Source organism: Spea bombifrons, chromosome 4 (assembly GCF_027358695.1).
Source record: "Spea bombifrons isolate aSpeBom1 chromosome 4, aSpeBom1.2.pri, whole genome shotgun sequence".
In the NCBI taxonomy this organism is placed as follows: Eukaryota; Metazoa; Chordata; class Amphibia; order Anura; family Pelobatidae; genus Spea; species Spea bombifrons.
The window spans coordinates 102,988,408-103,011,647 of record NC_071090.1 but is presented as its reverse complement, the minus strand read 5'-3'; the positions used below and the strand labels follow the sequence as shown (position 1 = coordinate 103,011,647).

Genomic DNA, 23,240 nt, shown 5'->3' with positions numbered 1-23,240 from the left:
CTTTGTATTTGAAATGTAAAGCTTCCATAGTGTCTGGTACATATGGCTATGTGTATGTGTTTTCTGCTCAGTCTCTGGTGAATGGGTCTTATACGGTCCTGGAGAGTATGCAGTGGGCTGTCTCCCAAATATATTAGTGTTCCTTCATTACCGTGCCACCAATTGGGCAGAAGTTTGAAAAAACAGCTTGGTAAGTTTACAGTTCCACAAGACGTTGAAAGCTCTGGCATGCGGAGACAAGGTATGCCCCTAGGCACAGATCTCATTAAAACTGCGGTAGATACAAATCACAGCATACAAGGAATAAAGAATTAAGAGAAACGTATAGAATTTATTAGCATCCAAAACTAAACTACAACATAATAATACATACCAGCATAATGGCTATAAGAGCAAAAAGAATAAGGGTGTCTCATCAGTTGGTTAAAACACAAAATAATTCAGCAGAAGGGAAGAAAGTAAGTAAAACGAGGGATATTGCCTGCAAATTAGTAATGTATAAAGTAACTTTTCAATATCATGGCTACATTGTTTTTCTTTTTTGATGACTACTCTCCCTGGTCACTAGCTGATCACCCTTTATACCCTATTGTTACAAAGTGCTAAGGTCTGAATTGATTGATTATTATTTAATGAGTAAACCCCACTGGGAGATCAAGAAAGGGGTACCATGAACATCATATGCCCTGTCATGAGGTCCTAACATGATAGGAGTTAGGAAAGAGGTTTGCTGAGACCTCAACAGAAAATTGGAATAAATATGAGCAGCTTGGGAAAAAAAATCCCAGAAAGAGTAATTAGATATTATGTGAATCCGAATAATGTCCCCAGGCCCAATAGTGTGTAGAGTAGTTAAGAAAGAAAAGGCCGATCAGCTGTGTTGAAAGCAGCGAAGAGATCCTGGGGGATCTGTAGGAGGAGGCGGAATGGGAATACACTCACGGCAAAAGAAAAATCTGTTTCTTCATAAAAGTCGGTTTATTAAATGAAGTTGGGAACTGTTCGTTGTTTCTGCAACACAAGCTGCCACATGACTATGAAGCCGTCCAATATCAGTGCAAACAGAATCAATTCAAAGTCAATTACGTCGGTCCTCCACAAAGTATAATACGATACACTGTCCATCACATGTTCGTCCCAACATGGAATGTAGTGAGCCTGCATCTTAAAATGTGATTAGGAGATATCAAAAGGGGTTTGGTGTAATCAGAAAAGTCATCTGGGAAGCTGTAATCTATGCTTTCATATAAGGCACATATTTATTAGCCTTTGCTGCAGCTGTCAATAAATTGGAGTGACATTTTGAGTGTGAAGAATATGAGCCGAGTATGGCTGCTAAAGGGTCTTGTGACTCTGCATTTGTGGCACTACTATTTTCTTTTAGTATTAGTAGGGTGCCTTTATTTAAATAGACACATGTTTGGACTATATATTTTAAATGGGCATTTTTTTGGTCCTTTCACATCTAACCCCACAGCCCTGCAGTTACAGCACTGGCAATACTATCCCTTAAAAGGCCTTTAATGTGCGTCAGACCAGTAATTTTTATGTTTTACTAATAATCCAACATATTTCTTTCATGGTTAGATACGTTTGTTTAGCCAGGGGATCTAGGGCAACAACTTGGCATTAATATGGCATTTGGGAATCACTGGCCACCATGTCCTTCCTGGCCTACAAACAGTAGAACTCACTAAGAGGACAGTACAAAAGCCCAATAAAGTAGCAAAGCAAGGATCCTGTAAGTGGAAATGCTGCCTGTGTGACCTTTTTGACCCCTATCCATTTTCCATTTATGATTAACAATAAATAAGCATCCTAACGGCCTTAAATGTTTAAGAGGTCATCTTTGTTGACTTGGGGTAAAGTTTTGTGATCTCCCCAATATGATTGGTTTTGTAACAAGGTTTTCTACCCTCTACAGGCCTGAGCCGGGCAGCCCTTCCATTTGGCTTGATGCGTCGCGAGTTGGCTTGTGAAGGGTACCCCATTGAGCTGCGATGCCCTGGCAGTGACGTCATCATGGTGGAGAATGCCAACTATGGGCGGACAGATGATAAAATTTGTGATGCTGACCCTTTCCAGATGGAGAATGTGCAGTGCTACCTACCTGACGCCTTCAAGATCATGTCACAGAGGTATGTGTCATTGTCAGTAGATTGTTTACCTCTGTGCGCACCTGATTATTGCCTTCCTATATCTATATGCTGTTAATATGTCATGACATGTAAATGTTTGCAGCACAGACTGAATGTCTCTACATCCAATAACTTCCAATGCCTTGAAAATGACTGGTGGGATGCCTTGAGAATCTTTATGAAACAATAATATTTCAAGGGATGTGTAATAAATGTAATATTCCACATGTTTCCGAAAGGGTTGCTTTAAGAATCTGTCACAGCTACACTGACCATTGGAGCCACAGTGGTTCTAAAAAATGAAGAATTAATTTAGGAAGGGCCTACAGGTGGGGAATATATGGCTTACATGGAAGTCAGAAAGAATTTGGCCAAAACATGTGGATCTTAAGTTAAATATAACAAGACATAACTAGCAGGTGGATTTTCAGGTGCATCCTTCTAAGAAAGCTAGTCAGTGAGAGTCATTTTAATTGGGTGGGCTCTGAGCAAACACATACATTTCCTGGTAGATAATGAATACGTTTGGGGGAAAATCTGTATAACAATACGAGTCACAAGTCACGGGGAGCTGTTTTACAGGTACTCAAGCGCACAAGTGCAGTCCTTACTCCCTGCAACCACTGTGTCTGGTAATATATCAGCAGGGCAGGGAGATTAGTGTGTCAGGTCCCCAACATGAGGCCCATTGCTATCGATAACACAACCTGGAATTGCGGGTTTCCATCAAGCCTCCACAATGCCTGGAGACTAGTTTCAATGGATGGAGGCAGACATGCTTGAAGAATGTAACTTTTTTGTAGTTATATCACAGGAGATAAAAGTGGAGGGTCTTAATGGTAACCACCTACTTCTGCCTATGATCATATAACCTAATTTTCCAATGGATATCACCTAATATAAAGCATTTGACTATCCGGTGCCATTTTTCACCTAAAAACATTTTTAAGTTTTGTTAAATGTTTACAATAGTGTAAATACAATAAATAGGCCACAAAGTCAAAAGACGTGTCTTCATAAAGCCCCCTCCCTCCGTTCACTTCTCTTTTTAACACACCCCGAAACAAAAAGTGCCTCCTTTTGACCATATGAAATGTTAGAAAATGTTTGTAAATGAAAAACAAAAGGACACACAGGAAGGAAAGAGAAACAGAAGGATTTGGGTGCCAAAAAGGACAGCCCATCCTAAACACGGATTACGTTTACCGCAAACATATTTAGTATCATATTCTCGGATAGTTTATAGTATATGATGTTAGCCTGGTCTTAATAGACCTGTTCCTTTTGAACATCTGCGGCCGCCTTCTGAGAGGGGAAGGGTCGCACTGATCTGCAGATATGTGGCCCAAGGTAGGGTTTGTCCCTCCGAGAACCTGGGATTAGCCATGGTTCACCCTGCTGGGTTCTGACTGTGATCTGTTAATAGAAGCACAACCATGCTGCTTGCTTAGCTCTGATGTCAACTGCCCTGCTGTTACCGCCAGCAACCTTGAGGTCTGGGATGTTCCCCATATATCTGCTAAAGAGGTTAATGGGACATTCTCTGACCTTTTTGGGGATTCTTCTAGCAATATACTTTACCTCTGATCATATTTCTCTGAACCAGCAATACGCTTAACTGAGTTACGAAAATTATTTTACTGCTGCAACACTGCTAGTACCGCACGTGGAAAGATAGTGTTTCAATGCTCTGCAGATCTTACATGGAGGGTTCCTGATGAAACGCTCTGCAAATATTGTGCATTACAGGTTCCCAGTTATCTTACATGGGGGTTCGTGTTGCAGTTCTCTGTATATGCCTGGGAGGGATGGCTTAACACAGCCATGCTCCGTTGATTTCTGGCAGAGCAGCACTAGACGTTCCAGTGCTCTGCAGGCTCCGTATAGAATGGGTTTATGTTACAACGTTCTGTAAATCCTCGGCAGGAAACATATACTGTTACAGTGCTCTTTAGATTTGCAGAAGAGAATAAGAATATGTTGCAATGCTCTGCAGATATCTGGCAATGAAGGTGGAATGCTGCAATGCTCTGCTTCTTGTTTGTCAGCGCAGGTGCTAACGCAGCAAAGCTCTGCACCAGTTTGTCAGTGTGTGGTTGGAATGGCAATGTTCTGCTATTGTTTGTCAGTTTGGGGTTAGAATGGCAATGTCTTGCATCTGTCGGTGTGGGGTTAGTGTCACAATGCTCTGCATCTGTTTGTCAGTGCGGGGTTAGTGTCACAATGTTCTGCATCTGTTTGTTGGTGCGGGGTTAGTGTCACAATGCTCTGCATCTGTTTGTCAGTGCAGGGTTAGTGTCACAATGCTCTGCATCTGTTTGTCGGTGCGGGGTTAGTGTCACAATGCTCTGCATCTGTTTGTCAGTGCAGGGTTAGTGTCACAATGCTCTGCATCTGTTTGTCAGTGCAGGGTTAGTGTCACAATGCTCTGCATCTGTTTGTCGGTGCGGGGTTAGTGTCACAATGTTCTGCATCTGTTTGTTGGTGCGGGGTTAGTGTCACAATGCTCTGCATCTGTTTGTCAGTGCAGGGTTAGTGTCACAATGCTCTGCATCTGTTTGTCGGTGCGGGGTTAGTGTCACAATGCTCTGCATCTGTTTGTCGGTGCGGGGTTAGTGTCACAATGCTCTGCATCTGTTTGTCGGTGCGGGGTTAGTGTCACAATGCTCTGCATCTGTTTGTCGGTGCAGGGTTAGTGTCACAATGCTCTGCATCTGTTTGTTGGTGCAGGGTTAGTGTCACAATGCCCTGCATCTGTTTGTTGGTGCAGGGTTAGTGTCACAATGCTCTGCATCTGTTTGTTGGTGCGGGGTTAGTGTCACAATGCTCTGCATCTGTTTGTCAGTGCAGGGTTAGTGTCACAATGCTCTGCATCTGTTTGTCGGTGCGGGGTTAGTGTCACAATGCTCTGCATCTGTTTGTCAGTGCAGGGTTAGTGTCACAATGCTCTGCTGTTGTTTGTCAGGAAGGGGTTGCAGATTAGTGGTATTCTCCAGACACTGCTAGTTAATGACACCTGATCTCAGCTGATGCAACTGCCAGCCCCCCTGACACTCACCGATACACTCATACAGCGTACACACACTGCCATCCAAATACTGATACATCTACAGCACACCTACCATACACACTAACACACAAACACTGCTGCACACCTGCTGTACATACTAACACACAAACACCAAATGCTGCACACACAAAACCGCGCAAATACTGCGGCACACCCACCGTACACACAAACACCACACACTGAGACGCACCTACCATACCCATTTACACAGATACTTCATACACAAACAGTAACACCGAGTTTGTTTATAAAAACACCAATTGACACACAAACTGTACCCACAAACTGCTGCACATGGTACCCAGATACACAGTGCCCATCCTGATACATATACAATATATACAAGCTGAAGCAACTGCTGCCCAGACCGACCGATATACAAACTGTACACATGTACAGACAAGCAAATCTGTATTAAAGCACACACTGGACCTACGACACATCCAAACATATCCACATGTCTCCTCTATAAGCACACACATATGCAGAGATTCATATACATCCACGTTACGGAGAGCAATATGTTCATGGAGACCCTTCATCCCTGCAGCCTGTTAATACCTAGAGGAAAGGTCTTTCCCTGCAGACCACAAACCTAAGCCATGTTGTTTTGTCACAGATCCCAGCTCCGACGTCTTTGCCTGAGGGAGCAATTTCTTTTTGTGTACTGAACACGCTATACAAACCTGGATTTGGGTTTTCAGATAGGCTCACACAGACAGCACTGTACCATGTACAATGTAGCGGTAATAAAGCCTTCTTTGGTTAGTCACGTCTTGGCATAAACAGGGGACCCTACGTACGAACCCCTTACATATATCACTTTGCTTAAAGGGTGGTGTGTGCAATGCTTCCTGGTAATATCAATGCCTGAAGACTCTTGGATATTTGCACTACCCAATGTTTATTGTTTTACATCCAACCCTGACTTCTCACCATCCCACCGGACTCTGCTGATCTGTCTGAGCAAAGGGTCAAATACACTAATGAAGACCTAAAATTGAGTTTTATTTGCCTTCTTCTAGATCAGAAAAAGGGGAACAGAGAAATGTTGAACTTGACCTGACCAAACAATCTCAGATGTGATTGTAATCTGGAATTATAGCCAGCTTTTCCAATGACTATCTCTGTGGAATTTAAGTTCATGGTGTACATGGGGGATGGTGTTTATGCTTCTAGTTCTCTTACAAAGAACTAAATATTTAGTGCTACACGATTCAGGAACAGTCCAAATGCGTTAAGTGGTTATTTGACTAAATTGGCCCAATTGCTGCAGAGAATATAAACACAGCCAAAATACATTTGCCTCACTGAATAACAGATTCACAGTCAACGAATAGAACTAAATACAAAACACCTAAAGGGGGCACAGAAAATATTCAGATGTTTTACAAACATGTAAGCAAAATGCCCCAGGCCCTCATTTTGCCAGTTTTGGAACAGATAAATAAGAACTTGCAGGTCCAAATTTATTCAAATCATAGCAGACCAGAAATGACTGTCTCTCCCAGTTTGACACACTATAACTCCAGTAGAGGGACCAGTAGAGGTGGCTGAGCAAGCTTGTGTGCGGGACAAGCTACGGCAAACCTAAACCAAACCTTTGGCTCAGCAAGTCCGACTCACAGAAGAAATGTCTGTATGGACGTTCACAAGGACCAAAATCCTGATGAGAGAGTCCCTTTTCATGAGCCAAGGACTCAAGAATACAAGTGATGGCCTCAAGTCTCGGCTACCAACGTTGGCTCGGCCAACTATAGAGCATAGCTACACTGTGCTTGTTGCCAGAGATGGACGCCTCTCTTTTAATTAGATACCATATGTTTGTTGTGATTTTTTTTCTAGATTTTTGCGCACTATGTCAACTACACGATTCAGCAGAATATGTTTCCACTATATAAATATATAATTAAAAATAACAGCCCTAACATCCTAGGTATCTGAAGGAACATATTGTCTCCTCCTATTACAAAAAATGATTTTCCTTTATTTAACTCCATGACTATAAACTACCTCACCCCAACATTTACAGATTCTCCAAGTTTTTCAAAGGTTACTGGAAAATCTATGTGCTTTGCTCTGCCAAGGTCACCTTGTGCTGCTTCTCACTGGATGGCATTTTAATTAAAGGGCAAATATTATTCAATTAGGTAATTATGAAAAAAAAGAGACATGTGGTAGAGCTTTTTTCTGTTGGATTAAACAAGGCTGTTCCAGATGATGGTTGGCGTCTCATTGAAAATTTATTACAAGTTATAAATGCATTTTAGAGTGCAGTCTGTGAATTCAGTGGTGGGGATGTTTGCTATAGTGAAGGAAAAAAAATCAATTTAAAAGAAAAAAAAAAAGTAAAATTGTATATAAACTCATGATCTATCCAGAATATCTGAGGATTTCCTTAAGCAATTATACCACCAAATTCTTTATGCCGATCCTTGCTTAATGGCTAGACCCTCTATTATGGCATGACATTTATAGAATGCCAGAAGATCTCGTATCGCTATTTCAATAGGGGACCGTGGACATTAACAGTATGCAATGTGACAATAACATTAACAGGTTAAGACGTACTGGTACAGAAGGAAAAAAGGGCTGCGTTCTTATGAGCTTACAATCTATTAGGAGGTTATTATTATTATTATTATTATATCATTATTAACTGAGCATTTTAGTTTAGGTATCGGACCCAGACCTATTTGTCCATAATGCCTACTTTTTCACCCCATAAAAGTGAATATAAATCCTGGCTACTATGTAATGGCATTGTGTTAACACAAACTGCAAAATACAAACCAGTGCTGTTCAATCTTACTTTAAGACTTGCCAAAATGGACGGCATAAAAAATCATACGCTTTAGAGTTCTATACGCTGTACCCTTGTGCACAAACCCATGTAATGGTGCTTTCAGATTAAAATGAAAAATGTATATGTATTAGAAACCAACATTATGTGTAGACCTTGGGAGCTGCCAAATTAACTTCCTGTTCTCCAGATCTGCATGATTAGTTCTCTGGCCTGCTGTTGAGTTCCTGATTGTTGTTGATTAGTTCTAGCAGTGTTTTTGTAAGGGTGGGGCAAGAAGATGGGGAATTACAGCTTATTCTGGTCTATTTGTCACAGATGTCTTCTTCCCGGTTGTAAATCGTTTCCTTACGTTTCAGTCCAATATCTCCAAAACAATTATACTGACTGAAAAGCAAATAAAAACCCAAAATGTGAGGTATTGGTAGTTTTGCTAAATTAATTTACTTGTATTAAAAACTGTGAAGGAGAAAGTTCTCCTTTCAGATTTTATGGAACAAGTATATAAAGCTTTAAGGGGAGATGTGATAGGTACACTTCCATTAATTTAACAAAGTACCAGGGGGAGGTTTATTTCAGAGAAGAAATCATGGAACAAGATGTCATGATCTAAAACTAGAGGATCAGAGGTTTATATGTAATGTAAGTGAGGTTTACTTGACTGAGAGGGTAGTAAATAAATGGAACAGGCTCTCATCACAAGTGGTAGAAGCTACAACAATAAGGAGATTTAAACATGCATGGGATAAAGCTTTCTTGAATCTAAGAGAAGACATAGGACTAATTAAGGTCTGAGTCTTTACATCAGGTGAAATGGGTAGACTATAGACTGTATAGTTCTTATCTGCCATTACATTCCATGTTTCAAAGCTTACCTAGAACCCATGATCCAGTCTTGTTGTACTTCTGTGGCCATATCTAGTACTAGGGGCCATTTAAAAAGATTGTTTCAGGTAGTAGAATGGATTCTAGTTTTTATCAAAGCAGGACAGAGGAGCAAGTTCTTCTTTCCATATGTGCTATTGTGCCCTGCCTACAGTATTGAAGTGTAGGAAAACAAGTTATCTGCTGTTTTCAGACTGTGCACTGCAAATGATCATGCTTAGCATTGACTTGCAAAGCGGCTTCGTTTGCACTTGGCTTCCTCCATGCTATTTTCATTGTCATTGGGATAAGGTTACGCTTATCAGGTGTTGCTGGAACTGCTAGTGCTGTAATTTTCTAAATCTCACTTCTGAAACCACTTTGTAGGTTTACTATGAGGTAGACACACACAGGAATTCTGTTGAACGTGCAGACTTTTTTCTTGTCTGACACCATTTTAATTCTTTTTATAGCAATGTAGCACAAAAAAAACTCATATATGCAGAATAAGTAATAGTTACTTCTAGGACTCCAGGCGCCACACAGACCCCTCTTACTTGCATGAGTGTCCTTCAGTGGCTGAGACCGCTTACAGTGGCAATCTTCTGTGTCCTAAGAGGGCAAAACAGCTTACTTGCGAGCAGGGCTCTCCATCTAATGTATCGATTTGTCTTAGTCTGTCAATTCTTGTCTTGTCATACCCCTTGAATTTATGTATTGTATTAAGTGCTGCATAAACTGTCGGCGCTATATAAATAAAAGATAATAATAATAATAGTAATGGGTTATCCCACACTGAATCTTAAGCAGGTGAACAAGAAACAGATGTAGGGTGTTCAGTCCCTATGGGCATGATTGAGTTAGAACCCTGCAGCCTCATATCCTGATGGCTTAAAGCGGGAGTAGTATCCCTCAACTCTTTCACTGGTCCACCTCAGCATGGACTTCTGTGGTCTAGGTGCTCTACATCTTCTCCAATGTAAGGATCCGCTCTAAACAGAAATGCCTTTGTTTATGGAAAGTATTTTTAAAGGTGCTCTTTGAAAACAATAATTGTGATTAAGCGATCAAGCCTTAGCAGACCTGTGATTTTATTCTTTCAAAAACAACATGGAAGATTTTAAGAAGTTTGAAAGTGGTCCCAGATTTTTTTTTACATTATTAAAGAATTCCTTCTGGGTGGGGAATAGGACTACATAAAATATCACATTACATAAAATGTATGCAATTTATAAATACTTTAGAAAATAAAAAAGACGTATTACTCAGGTGCATACCTAGGAAGCACCGCTTCTCTAATTCTCCGGGTCAGCACTCGAATCCTTCGGGTCATGGGAGCGAGGTCTTGAAAGGCCCCACTCCCCTCCCATTTCTCCTTTAAATGGGTGCTTTTCCCACGATGTCAGCAGGAATGCCCACTCACATCTGCAGGAACGCTCCTGACATCAGCGGGACCACCGGTAGCCAGAGCTCAGAAGTTACCAGGTATGCTCATGTGCTCAAGATTATCCAAGTAGTAGATGGGTACAGAGGACAGATTTTAAGCCCATAATACATGAAAGTACAGTAGGCATGTTCAGTGAGAACAAAATGTCAGCCTTGAAGGTGTGGGCTGGCTGTCAACAGCTTAAAGGTGCCGTTCCACCTAGACATTTTCCTAAATTAATATTTGCTGCTCTTTTATACATAATATGTGCTGCCTGCCAACTTTTGACATCACAGAAGGGGCATTATTTGTTTGAAGGTCTATTAGTTTAAAGGGGACTGGCTGTGAGGTTGTAGGAAGTCAGACTGATGTGATGTAATACATAGAGGAGGAGCTTTGGAAAAATAAAAGGAATCTGTTTCTAAGCAACTCTAGTACTTCAATAAACCTTTTACTGAAGGTTTTAAGTAACAGGGAGCAGGGAGGAGAAAAATAAAATGGATTTCTTTTTCTTCTCTTTACATAATGCAGCACTTATCTGGTGATATGTTATTAGGTGCCCTAGGTGGAACTGCACCTTTAAAGAGACAATGTTCTCATTATTCAGCATAATTTAATGTGCTTTGTAAAACTACCACTAGCTTGTACTTTTTGGGGGTTTTTGTGTAATAGAGATAAAAAGGTACTATTTTTCCCCAAGAAAGCAAACATCTGTTTTGAAAAGGTTGAAAAATGAGCACATTGATTATTTTGCAATTTTCTAAGACTGTCTCTTACCCTACTTTTACAAATGCTACCAAATTCAGCATCCTCCGCAAAGATAGCGTAACAAAACACAGGGGAGGAATAATTGGGAGAATACTGAGAGCAGGATCCTAAGGTGTCTGGTTCCATAATAAACAGTATGTGGGTTTTAAAAAATATACATCACTTTATTTAATCTGTAAACACCATTCCATAGATTCACTCTAAATGAACTGACATGTGTTGATGTTAAATGGTTAATCACACACATGTCATGGCATGGTGTTGTCTGCGACAGAAAAAATCTCAGAAAGGGAAGAATTCGCCACACACGTGTCCATGTCAATGTGACTTTTTACAGATGATAGGACTGGGCCAGCGTGAGATCAGACAGCATAACTCAGGAAGGAGAAAGAGCAAATCACAGTATTCTAGTATAACATGGGGTCTCCAAAACATCAGCAGGACAGCTGTCTTCCAACTTTAAACCCCATCTGTGGAGTGATTGATACCAGCATTGGTTATCGGGGGCCTGGAGGCTTTGGAAGCAGCATGCCAGGAGATCCTGAGAGCACCATCTGGATAGAGTCTGGAGGCCCTGTGCACTCAACCTGCCAGGAACAGCCAAAATGATGCTATTGCCTGTGACATATCTAAATCCTTTATACATCAGAATAAACACAACCATGTTATCCCGGGTCTCCATACAATACCAGTACATACATTTCACAAGATGTCGCAGAATATAATGATATTTACATGCAGGTTCCTAGGAGTCAGTGTAAGAGAGAAGAGAGGCACATTTCTTACTCATTTGGCACTTAAGGGGGTAATAAAGTAGATGAGTGCCTGACAGATATTTGCAGAGATTATGTGGTTTATAAAAAGTGATTTTGGTGTAAAGTTTGAAAAGTAGTCTTATCACCATAAAAACCAATGCAATGGTCCAGTCAGCATGAACAGGTAATTTGTTGCTATGGTAGTAAGACCGCTTTTCAATTGTTCATGTTTTTCTACATAGCTCCCTATAAGACTACAGTGTGTTATGGAGAAGCGTGCAACACAAACTAATAGCACATACATCTTTAGTGGTAGAATGCAAATTGTCCCTACAGATGTCTGTATGTTCATTACTTTAATTTAGTGCATGTCATGGCTAATGGTTTTTCTAAAGTAACCTAAAAACATGTTACTATTGATTGTAGAATATATACTCAGTTCATTTCACAGCAGCATCATAGAACCCATTGGCGTCCCTTGCATGTAATGACTTTGACCATTTATTGTGAATTGTACCAATCAGCCATACCATTATGACCACTGACAGGTGAAGTGGATAACACTGATGATCTTGTTATCACGGCACCTGTCAGTGGGTGGGATATATTAGGCAGCAAGCGAACATTTCATCCCCAAAGTTGATGTGTTAGAAGCAGGAAAAATGAGCAAGCGTAATGATCCGAGCAACTCTGATAAGAGCCAAGTTGTGATGGCTAGATGACTGGGTCAGAGCATCTCCAAAACTGCAGCTTTTGTGGGGTGTTCCCAGTCAAAACTGCTCCAAGGAAAGAAAATTGGTGAACCGGTGACAAGGCTCATTGATGCAAGTCAGGGGCTAAGGCTGGCCCTTGTGGTCAAATCCAACAGACGAGCTACTGTAGCTGACAAAATTAAAGCTGGTTCTTATAGAAAGGTGTCAGAACACACAGTACATCACAGTTTGTTGCATATGGGGCTGCATAGCTGTAGACCAGTCAGGGTGCCCATGCTGTCCCCTGTGCGCCTACAATGGGCAGGTTAGCATAAGAACTGGACCACAGATCAACGGAAGACGGTGGCCCGGTCTGATGAATCACGTTTTCATTTACATCACGTGGATGGCCGGGTGCGTCACTTACCTGGAGAACACATGGCACAAGGATGCACTATGGAAAGAAAGCAAGCTGACTGGGGCGGTTTGATGCTTTGGGCAATGTTCTGCTCGGAAACCTTGGGTCCTGCCATTCATGTGAATCAGGGGCACAACTAGAAACCACAGGGCTCTGGTGTGAAAATTTTCCTGGGCCCCCCCAACTTCAACAGCTGGTCTGTGCCATTATTGCCCCCAAAAAACATGTCTGTGCCTTCCTTGCCCCCCCCTTTCCAACATACACTCTGGAACACATATGTAAACCGTGCCCTTCCCATGTGGACCCTTTCCTAGACACGGTATTCTTTGGTCTCTTTCCGCAGGGTACTGAAGGTATAGCAGAAAACAAAAATCTGTAAGACATTTGCTATATTGCAACCTTGGGCCTGCTGTTTGACACTGCAATATTCTTAGTGGAACACAACACTTGATGATTGCTACATTACAAGGAGGGGGCTACCGCAAAAGCCATGATATATTTTGAGCAAGGGGGTGTGGTAAGAGTATTCCCAGCAATTAAAGGGACACTGGAGCCATCATACACACCTTAGATCTTATGATAACTGGGTGGTCCCTTAACCTTTTCGTGGTGTCCCCCTTGCAATGCATGAGGGATTTTGCAGAATACCTATATGCATTTTCCCCAACCCCAGCTACTTGCATGTTGGAGATGTGTTTGATAGTTAAATTCAGTCAGCTCCAGCACCAGCTCAGCGACCATTTCAGGGGGAGCTATTGATGCACTGTGGTGCAAAATATCAGCCCATGGGGGAGGCTCCGCTGCAGCTTGAGTCATTCATTCTTTTTTTTTTCTTTAGTGAATGTATATTGAATTACTTATAAAAACCTTTAATATGCATTTTTCTTTTGAAGGTCCTGCCAGGTATACTGGAGTGTCCCTTTAATATAGAGAGAAGGGGGGTGTGTGCAACATATGTTTGCAAAATTTAAAAACCACTTTCATGTAAATTGTATCATACCTTGGGTATCTCTTATGGGTTATAAATGAATGAAAATTAAAAAAGGAACATCTTTACACAGCTTGTGTGATTGTGGCTAAGTGTAATACTGTTTTACTGTCCCGTGTACAGTTCTACAGTGGATTAGTGGACATTCCTGTAACGCAGTGTGTACTTATTTAACATTGTGTGTACATGTAGAATTGGATAGCTATTCCTCACCTGTAATAATATTCCTTTTCTCTTTATATATAATTCGTAACTCTTGTTAATGTATACGTGTTTGTGTGGCACTGTGTATAATTGTGTGCTTTTCCTCACAGATGTAACAATCGCACACAGTGTGTTGTTATTGCTGGCTCAGACTCCTTTCCGGATCCATGCCCTGGGACATACAAATATCTGGAGGTTCAATATGACTGCGTACCATACAGTGAGTATATACAGTGACACCAATATGTGGAAATGCAACACAACTCCTGTACTATACAACAGACCATCACAGTACTCAACATATATACTAAACACAAGGCGGCACATCACCAAGTACACAGAAAGCAAAATGGTGTGTTCTTCAGGAACATATGGGTCAGCTAAACAATTGTGACCTAACATATACCTCCTGGGTTGCTTGGAGTGAGAGTCTCTTTATCTTTAGTCCTAATCAGAGCCTCATTATCTAATGGGAAAAGTGAGTAGTGTATTTGCAGGAGGTCACAGTAGGCTGACAACGGATTTGGGGGGAGCACTTGGCAAAGATGCAGTGGTCATTGTGTCCTCCTCTGAATGTATCAGATTAAGCCATGAATCTAAGTCTATTCAGCAATAACTTACATCCCAAAATCAAATAGCCTAGTGTATTAGAAGCCCTAGGCAAAGTGAGCAAGTGGCCATTGCCCATTATTAATGAGGCCACACTTTAAACCTCATACATACATAGGAAGAACCTGAAAGCTGCTGAGATTAGATAGTTATAGCTTGTGTGTAGACATTTATAATATATATATATATATATATATATATATATATTCCTAGGTCCCAGGTGAGGTTTCTAAAGCCAAAGGTGCACCATGAAGGGAATGTATATTCCTATTGAACAGCTTGAACAGTGGTTTTATCACCATAGAAGCCTTTACAGTGATTTTCCTGTTTGGATGATTCCATTATTACCATGATAAAAGCACCTTTCAAACTTTGCATTAAAGTCACTTTAACAAAGAAGAAATCAGACCTTGTGATGATTTTATAACAAACTTTGCGTTCCTACGCATGCAACTCAAACAAAACAGATGCACGTTGATTCCCTAAAAATAACGTGGGTAAAACTCCATGCTAAGGCCTGAATTAACATGTATATTCCGAATTATAGGCCCTTTGACTCACACAAAGATGTATCATACAATGTTTCACCCACTGGCTGGTGTTAATGTGATAGTCAGTCTGCCATTAACAGAGTGTTAAGCTTTCACATAAATGCAGGCATGCTGTGCCCTGTGGAGGTGTGGAAAGGCACTTCCTACATCTACAAGAATGTATAGATGTATATATACAGTAATAAATACAAAGGACAGGCAATCTCCAGGCTACCAGCTGAGGAAATTTAACTCCAATAATCATACGGCTCTCAAAAAGGTCATAGGAATTATAGTTGTCAATGTTGGAGCACATAATTAAGAAAGAGGGCACGCCAAGAATCTTAAAGGGACAAAAATGCTTATGTTACAAAATTATGGTGCATAGAAATGCAACATTTAATATTCATATAATGCTTTCTGTATATAGCTAGACATTTTCCATGCAAACAGCTAAATGACCCCAAACTTTTGAACAATAGTGTATGTTTAAGTGTCTCAACATTTCAAATGACCCAAAAGGGACACTTTTATTTGGCAGACGGGGTATGGTTAGGGCTTTTTTTTTTTAACACTATTAGACCTGCAATAGCAATTCATGTAATTGAGACATCAAGAAGAATTTTGTTTTAATTGCACAATTTCGTTTATAAGCATATTATTATGACTAGGGTATACCCTCATACACAGCAAACATTCTAAAAGAAGAGGGGGGGAACCAGCTGGATGTGAGTCCCAGAGAGGCACTGCTCTTCTTGTATGGTATTATATGACTGCCATATATAACATATACATGACTATAAACCACCTTGCTGTGAACTTAAACACACATACACCCCATTACATATAAGATTAGTTGCAGAGCACCATACATATGGTCACAAAGAGCCACATCACTTTGCATTTCCAGGGTTATAACCTGTCACAGAGAATCAGGTTTTCGACATGTTAAGTCATTAAGAAGCACCATGTTCTATACACAGTAATGTACAGTTAGACATATATTGCTCTGCATGCTGCTCATAGCGTAAGAGCTGTTTGCTCCACCCATGCGGAGCTCTACGATGAGCAGAGGTGCTTTGTGTATAAAATGTTTAACCCTTTGCTTTTCTTTCCAGGCTGTGCTCATTAATACAATACTTCTATCCCCAGGGCACACTGCCGAGGCTGTCTCATTCTGTCTTTGGCTGTCTCTCCCTCGCTCTGTCTGATCACCCTGACTTTGTGATACACTCTTTCTCTATTTTCAGTCTTTAGTTCTATCTGCCTTCATTTGCCCTTCTCTTACTTGCCACTGGCTACCATCACCCCCTCTCTCTGTCAATATCTTTTACTCTTGGCCTGTCTACATGTGAGCGTCTTTGCCTTGCTTTTATTGGGATTCCTTGTATATCTGAATCTAACTGCCTCTCTGTATATCTCTCTGGCCTGCTGTTACCAGAGGGTGGTAAGGTTTAATGCACCATAATTCCTATTTACATGGAAGCAAGATAAGAGGTGTTAAACCTTAGCATATTTTCTTAAATCTCTGCATCTGTCTGCCTGTTTGCAGATAGCACTATTAACTTTTACATTACAGATTCCTTGAGTGTTTATTGCCAATCATCTCCCTGCCATCCCTACCCCATTCATTCATCTCCCCTTCACCAACCCTTGTCGCTTTCCCCTTCCCATTTTTCTTTGCAGGTCCTTAGGATCCATGGAAGTATTTTCCCAATTGTAATACTGCCCAGCTTCTCTGTCCCTGACCCAATGTTGCCCTGCCCTTTTGATATTTTTGTCATGTATCATGTTCCTTTTGTTTCTTTTTCATTTACTATACTTTCACCCCTTTTCCTCTTCCTTCTCTAATCTTCACTATTCAGAGATATCTGTTTACCTATCCTTTTGTAATCTTCCCCTCTTCTGTCTTCTGACTTCACCCTGAGATCCATCTTGTTTCACGCCTTACCCTGCTCTCCCTTCTACTCCCAGTCATGCACGTTTCCTTCAACTTGCCTTATTGCCCCCCCTTCCAGTTTTTAACCTGTCATTGGAACCTATCCCACCATGTCCCTAAGTCTTTCACTGTACTTCTCTGAAGAGCCTCCATTCTCTTTGTTGCTCTAATCCACACTCTCATTCATTTTTATCCCAAGTTTACTAATTTTGCGTCATAAATGTAGTTTCTTCTTTACTCCTTATGCCCTTCTCATCTTACTACCTCAAAAGAGCCCTATCATCTTTCTGTAATTGCATGCCTAGTAGGTTTCAGAACCACCAACCACCTTGAATAGACCCCTTCATCTTCACCTGTATCCCATTTAAACACACATCCCACCCGCATATTACTGCCTTCCCCAGGTTAAATACATCATGTCCCTTCTCCTTCGCCCTACACTTTTTTTTCACCATCCCTTTCTGCCTCAACATTTTTATCCCCGCATCTACCCCTACCTATTCACATTTCTCTCTCTTTACAGGGCCCACTGCAGGGATCCAAAGATCTTCCCTACCAACTCTTCCCCTTCCCCCATCACACAGTGGGTTTATGGGTTGGAATTTCGGAAAGAGATTGGGGGTGTTGGGTGGGAAATCTTAATTTCTATGAATTGGGGGAGTGGGGTGGAAAATGACACTCATGAATATCTTCTCTCCTTTTTTCTATCCTTTTTTTCATTTGATATTTTTCTCTCTCTTTCTTTTCTGACGCGTGAATAGAAGTGGAGCAAAAAGGTAAATGTCATTGGTCCCTTCCTGTTACCCTCACGGTGACTCGTTAATTCCGCCCATAATTAATGTCGGAATCCTAATTTTTCCTCTTCTCTCCACCTCCTCCCTTCCCCCTCTGTACTCCTCGCTGACCCTTTTACCCTCTAATCCCTTTCGCTTTTAAGGATTACAAGGGATCAAATGTATTTTAACCTAAAATCCCGGAATGCACCACAACATGGAAAGGGGGAGTGTTTTGGATAGTAATGGGAGAGGGCTTTAGTTTCAGTCTCAGTGGATTATTAGAGTGAAGCTTCAGCGAGGGTGGGGGTAACTGTGTGTGAGTTATTTATTTCATAAAGCAGGTTATATGTCCAAATTGTACTTCATTTTGGAATGTTTCATAAAAATAAAGTGTGTTGTGCCATAGATAAGCAATTTTTTTTTAGGGGGGTGGAGGGGGGTCTTGGAGCAGACTGGGAATACCAGTCTGCTGTTTCCAGAAAGTACAGTTGAACTGGGCAGCCTGCCAAAAGTTTTTGCCTGGGATAGGGGACATAGCCTCCTTAAACCTTTTTGAAGTTGAAACATTTATGGAATTAGTTGATTAGTTGGTGCTCATGAAGCCTAATTCCTTATATTTTCTCACACCAAAGAGAAAGTGTTGAAGTTTCATGCAATGTTGCAATTTTGACAGGAGGGAGTTAGTAAAAAAGGCAGACATGTAACAGACTAACCACTAGCAGAACAGAGCTCAGAAACCTCCAGTCTCCCCTTCTTGTCCCTCACTCCTCTCCCCTTATCCCCCTCATGTTTCCATAGCAACCTCCAGAAACCTGGCCTACCTCAGTTACTTCCTTCAGCTTTCTCACAATCCCCCCTCCTCTATATGTCGCTCTCTCTATATTACCCTTTTATTGATTTAATTAAATATGTACATATATTTTTTCTTTTTATTATTATTTTTCTGCCACCCTGCACCATTTTTCTTTTATTAAGGAAGGGAACCACTTCTATGCCCAGCACCTCTGGCAAGGGAACGGCTTAAAGACAGATTTGCAGTTGCAGATCATGGAAAATGTACCATGTGCTTGTGTGTATACATTTATTTGTATATAAAAGCATAAATATGCGGGCGATGCCTGCATACATTAGCACACACAAGCACACAGTACTTTTTCTCATGCTTCATTTCCAGTTTCCAGAGAGCTCTTAAAAAAAACATTTGCTGAGAAGGTTTGTGGTGATAATATGCAACACCTTGTGGTGAAAATTAACCTGTTATCTGTCTCCTCTATACTACACTCTGGCTACTAACTCCATTATGATCTCTCCCTTAGTCCTTTACATACGTAGAATATCTATGGATAGAAGGGAGTTTCTGTGGGCGGATGCTTTAGGGTATGGATCTTCTCCCTGTTGTCGCACATAGTCTCTTTTTACACTTCATATTTTCAGTCTAACCCAACCCTATACTTCATATAACCTTCCAACAACCTCTCCCATTTTTTCCATAAAATCCATCTCTATAGCCCCTCCTATTACCCTATAGAACCCTCCTATAACTACTCCTAGGTTTTCTTGTAATCCCTCTAACTCCTATTACACCATATAACCCATTCCTATAACTACCTTATAACCATTATTATTACCCCTATTACGTTATACAGCCCCCCGTATAACTGATTTTATTACATCATATAGCTCCTTCTATTACACCATATAACCCCTTCCTAAAACTACTCATCTTATTCTATATAACCATTATATTTACCCCTATTACCTTATACACCCCTTTTCATGACTCTTCTTATTGCATCATACAGCACCTTCTTATAGCTTCTATTACTCCATATTACCTTGTAACTCGATATTTAATGTAACGCCTGTTGAATAGTCATATCCAATTCCTCTATATGCACACAACATTCAAGTACAAATTACATATACATATATTATATACTATAATGTTAAATGTATTATCGCAAACATAGTTCATAGCTAATTTTTCAGAAACCTTTGTTTAAGCATAAGGTTTCATATTAATCTAGAATTAATAGTGTATCCTTACTCAAAAGACTTTTCAAAGTCAATAGGAGTTGAACACTGCCCCCTGCTGGTCACAAGTGATGCTGCAGTAGCTTTCCTGGCCAGACATTGCTGATGTCTAGGTTAGAGAAGAAATCCAGAGATGAAGAAATGTACGACATATGCATGAGCACTGGCTCCATATTTCCACTTTCTACTTCATATAGGATCAATTTTGTACTTTCACTTAATGATGTACATAACTGTCTGTCAATTGTACGTCTCTGTGACTCCATATAGCGCTCAATAAAACGTGTACCTATAAATCCTCCTGTTGATCATCTGTTGATTAGTTCCATATAATACATCCTTCTAACCTTATGTTGAGCTATAAAACTCTCCCTGTGATTGAATTACTTCATGCAAGATGTGTATAACTTCTCTTCAAATTGATCCTATAGCCTGTCCCTATAACTCCTATACTCTATAACACCTCAGAAAAAAAACCCTGATGAATAAGATGTTCAGATCACTGAATAGAGATGACATATTAAGTCATATCAATGAGCTGATCATTTATCTTGAAGCAAGATGTTATGTACCCATCTCTCACTGGCAGATACATTTAAAACACAGCTTCCCAATATTGCCTCTCTTGCTCACAATGCTTCTCCATCTCCTCATGTTCCTCCACAAAAATTCTCCCTATATCGCTTCTTTTGAACACCTGGTCATCTGTCTACCTTTGTCACTTTGGGGAAAGGGGGGGGGGTACAAGTCTCCCTAGATGATTCATCTGATAAACTGGTGACAAAGTTGTTTTCACAATATAGGTTTTTTGCCATCTCTAACAGCTTCCTTTGAGAACAGACAGATTCTAATTCTTTCTCCAACCCTCATTATCCATCTGGCATTCACTCACTCTTCTCTCTACAGGTCTCTGAAATCAACTCACGTCTTTGGTGTCACTTTAATTCTCTGTCTGAATAGACTGAAACCTGTTACAAGAACACCCTCCTTAGGAAGATAATGTTGCGGCCCAGATCACCTCTGTACTATGTAGGAGACCCTGTTATAAAGCCACTTGCCCCAGTTCATGCTGGGAAGGAACACTCCACCAAGATTCTAGTGGAGAATACTTTGGAGAATCAGAGGGGTGCACAATGCATTATGACATAATGTGTTGACCACCAAATAACCCACCACACATTTCTCGTATAACTGGGTACTTTCTTACAGAAATGGTGAAATCTGGGCTATATATTTATTAAGTCACATAAAAACTTATTATCAGTACAAAGATCTTTATGATTGGTATGTGTACTAAAAAAGCACGTTAGGACATGAGTCTGTATACTGATCTACCATAAAGCTTACACACTAGTATACCTAGGTTTTTCCTATAGTCACATAAATGGACATCTTGTTTGAGGGGCATTCTTATAATGGGGTCTAATTTCTTTCAAAGAGGATGTTCCTATAACATGGATTCCCTCATAACATCATGTGTTGTTGTTGTTTCATTTTGGTAAATTACAAAATGGGATAACATTGTCTATCTAACATAAGCTTGTCTTCAAATAAATGAAAAAATTACTAGAATGAGTGCCATGATAGTTGGCATTAAAAATGAAAACCTGCCCAAAATGAAGTTTTTTGTGAAATAAAAATCTGCTTATTCAAAGAGAAGGGCAACCCTTCATAACTTTGGAGTGCCCTGGTGAATGTTTTCAGTAATCCAAAGCTGTTTTGGCTGACCCAAGGAAATTGTCTAAAGGGCATCTCTGAGGACATACCGTAGGTCTTTTTTCTAGGTATGTTGTCTCCCATCAAATACTGTAGAAATACATTAGTTTTTCTGGTGTAAAGCTAGAGTATCTTCAAAGTAATCTCTGAAGAGTACTTAAAAGCATATTATGAAAGTAATGAAGCAGTGAGCTCCTGTGCTATATGGAATGCCAAAAGATTATTTTTGAGAATCCAGTAAAGCAGAGTTTTCATTTTTAATGTGAAAACCACATATCATTAACAATAGGCTGGGCTTCTTTTAAAGTAATACAAAAGAGTCTGCTTTTCGAGCAAACTGGGGCCATACAAAAACTCCCAAGGACCTCATCACGGCAACAGACCCCTGGACAATCGTGCACTATAGTGAGGTTTTGCAGGTCATGTCAGGAATGGCATGTACCATAGTAGAAAAGGGAGAGTTAAAAATGTTCTAAGTGAGTAAGATATAACACAGGTGAGAATTAATTAATTACAAAAACTGAGAATAATCAACCATGAGGAGAAACTTTACTATCAGGTTTTGAGAAGACCAGTGAATGAGGTTAAAGAGCTTCAGCTCACCATGGAGCTCATGAAATACATTAGAACGATAGATAGATAGATAGATAGATAGATAGATAGATAGATATATTTACTGAAAGGCAGTGTTTTCTATTAACCAGTGATAGTATTTTTAACCAATAACTAACATGCAGACTATTGTAACAGTGAAAGATGCCCAATCCATGGAGGGTAGGCAATTCTACAGATCTTTGTGGGGGCACTGTTTGGAATTCTAAGATGGCAGAGAAGGTTAACAATTTGTTTTCAGGTATTACACAAAGAAAAAGAGCAACCACAAATACTTTAGATTTCCTTCCAAGGAGTTAGAGATTCTCAGATACGGAATGAGACCATGAGATAATCTAGGTAACTGAGAAATTCTGAGATTGTTTTAGGCACTTTTTGACATTATTGTTTTGTGGTATTTTGAGAGATTTTGTTACACTCTCATGTGGGTTATGGCTTTCAGGCACTCTTGAGTTTTTTTTATGGTACTTAGAGACAAACGGTAGCTTCCTGAGATTAAGCATATTATAGATTTGAATTTTAAAACATAATGTAGCAATAAATAAAAGTTGTAAACATTCTCTCACTCTCCAAAATGTCCTGTGGTACTTGGGGGCATTTGGGTAGCCCTATGACATGGTGTATGGGACATCCTGTAGCATGTTGAGATGGTGTTTGACAAAGCTTTTTGTGACACTGGGCTTTTTGAGAATCTGTTACCACATGCAGAACATTCCTTAGATTTAAAGGATCAACTTAGCCCTTCTTGGGGGAGGAGAACCTTGCATTAGTCTATTTTGAGCTTCACTGTACTTGAGCTGTCTTTGTTAAGCAGGAGTTTCCTATTTTCCTGGCTTTTAAACTCCTGTTAGGGACCAAATTCGGGATTAACTCACCTTTACAACTCAAGGTGCCTGCA

At 40.3% G+C, this 23,240-nt stretch overlaps 1 protein-coding gene across 2 annotated transcripts in view; it reads left to right on the top strand.

The window, feature by feature from the left end:
* ADGRL1 (adhesion G protein-coupled receptor L1) overlaps window positions 1–23,240 on the top strand; it is a 130,753-nt gene that overhangs the window by 81,251 nt on the left and 26,262 nt on the right. For both annotated transcript variants that reach the window (XM_053462174.1, XM_053462173.1), the window contains exons 3-4: window positions 1,925–2,138; window positions 14,237–14,346. In XM_053462174.1, coding sequence (XP_053318149.1) covers window positions 1,925–2,138; window positions 14,237–14,346 — 324 coding nt within the window. The remainder of the gene's footprint in view (window positions 1–1,924; window positions 2,139–14,236; window positions 14,347–23,240) is intronic.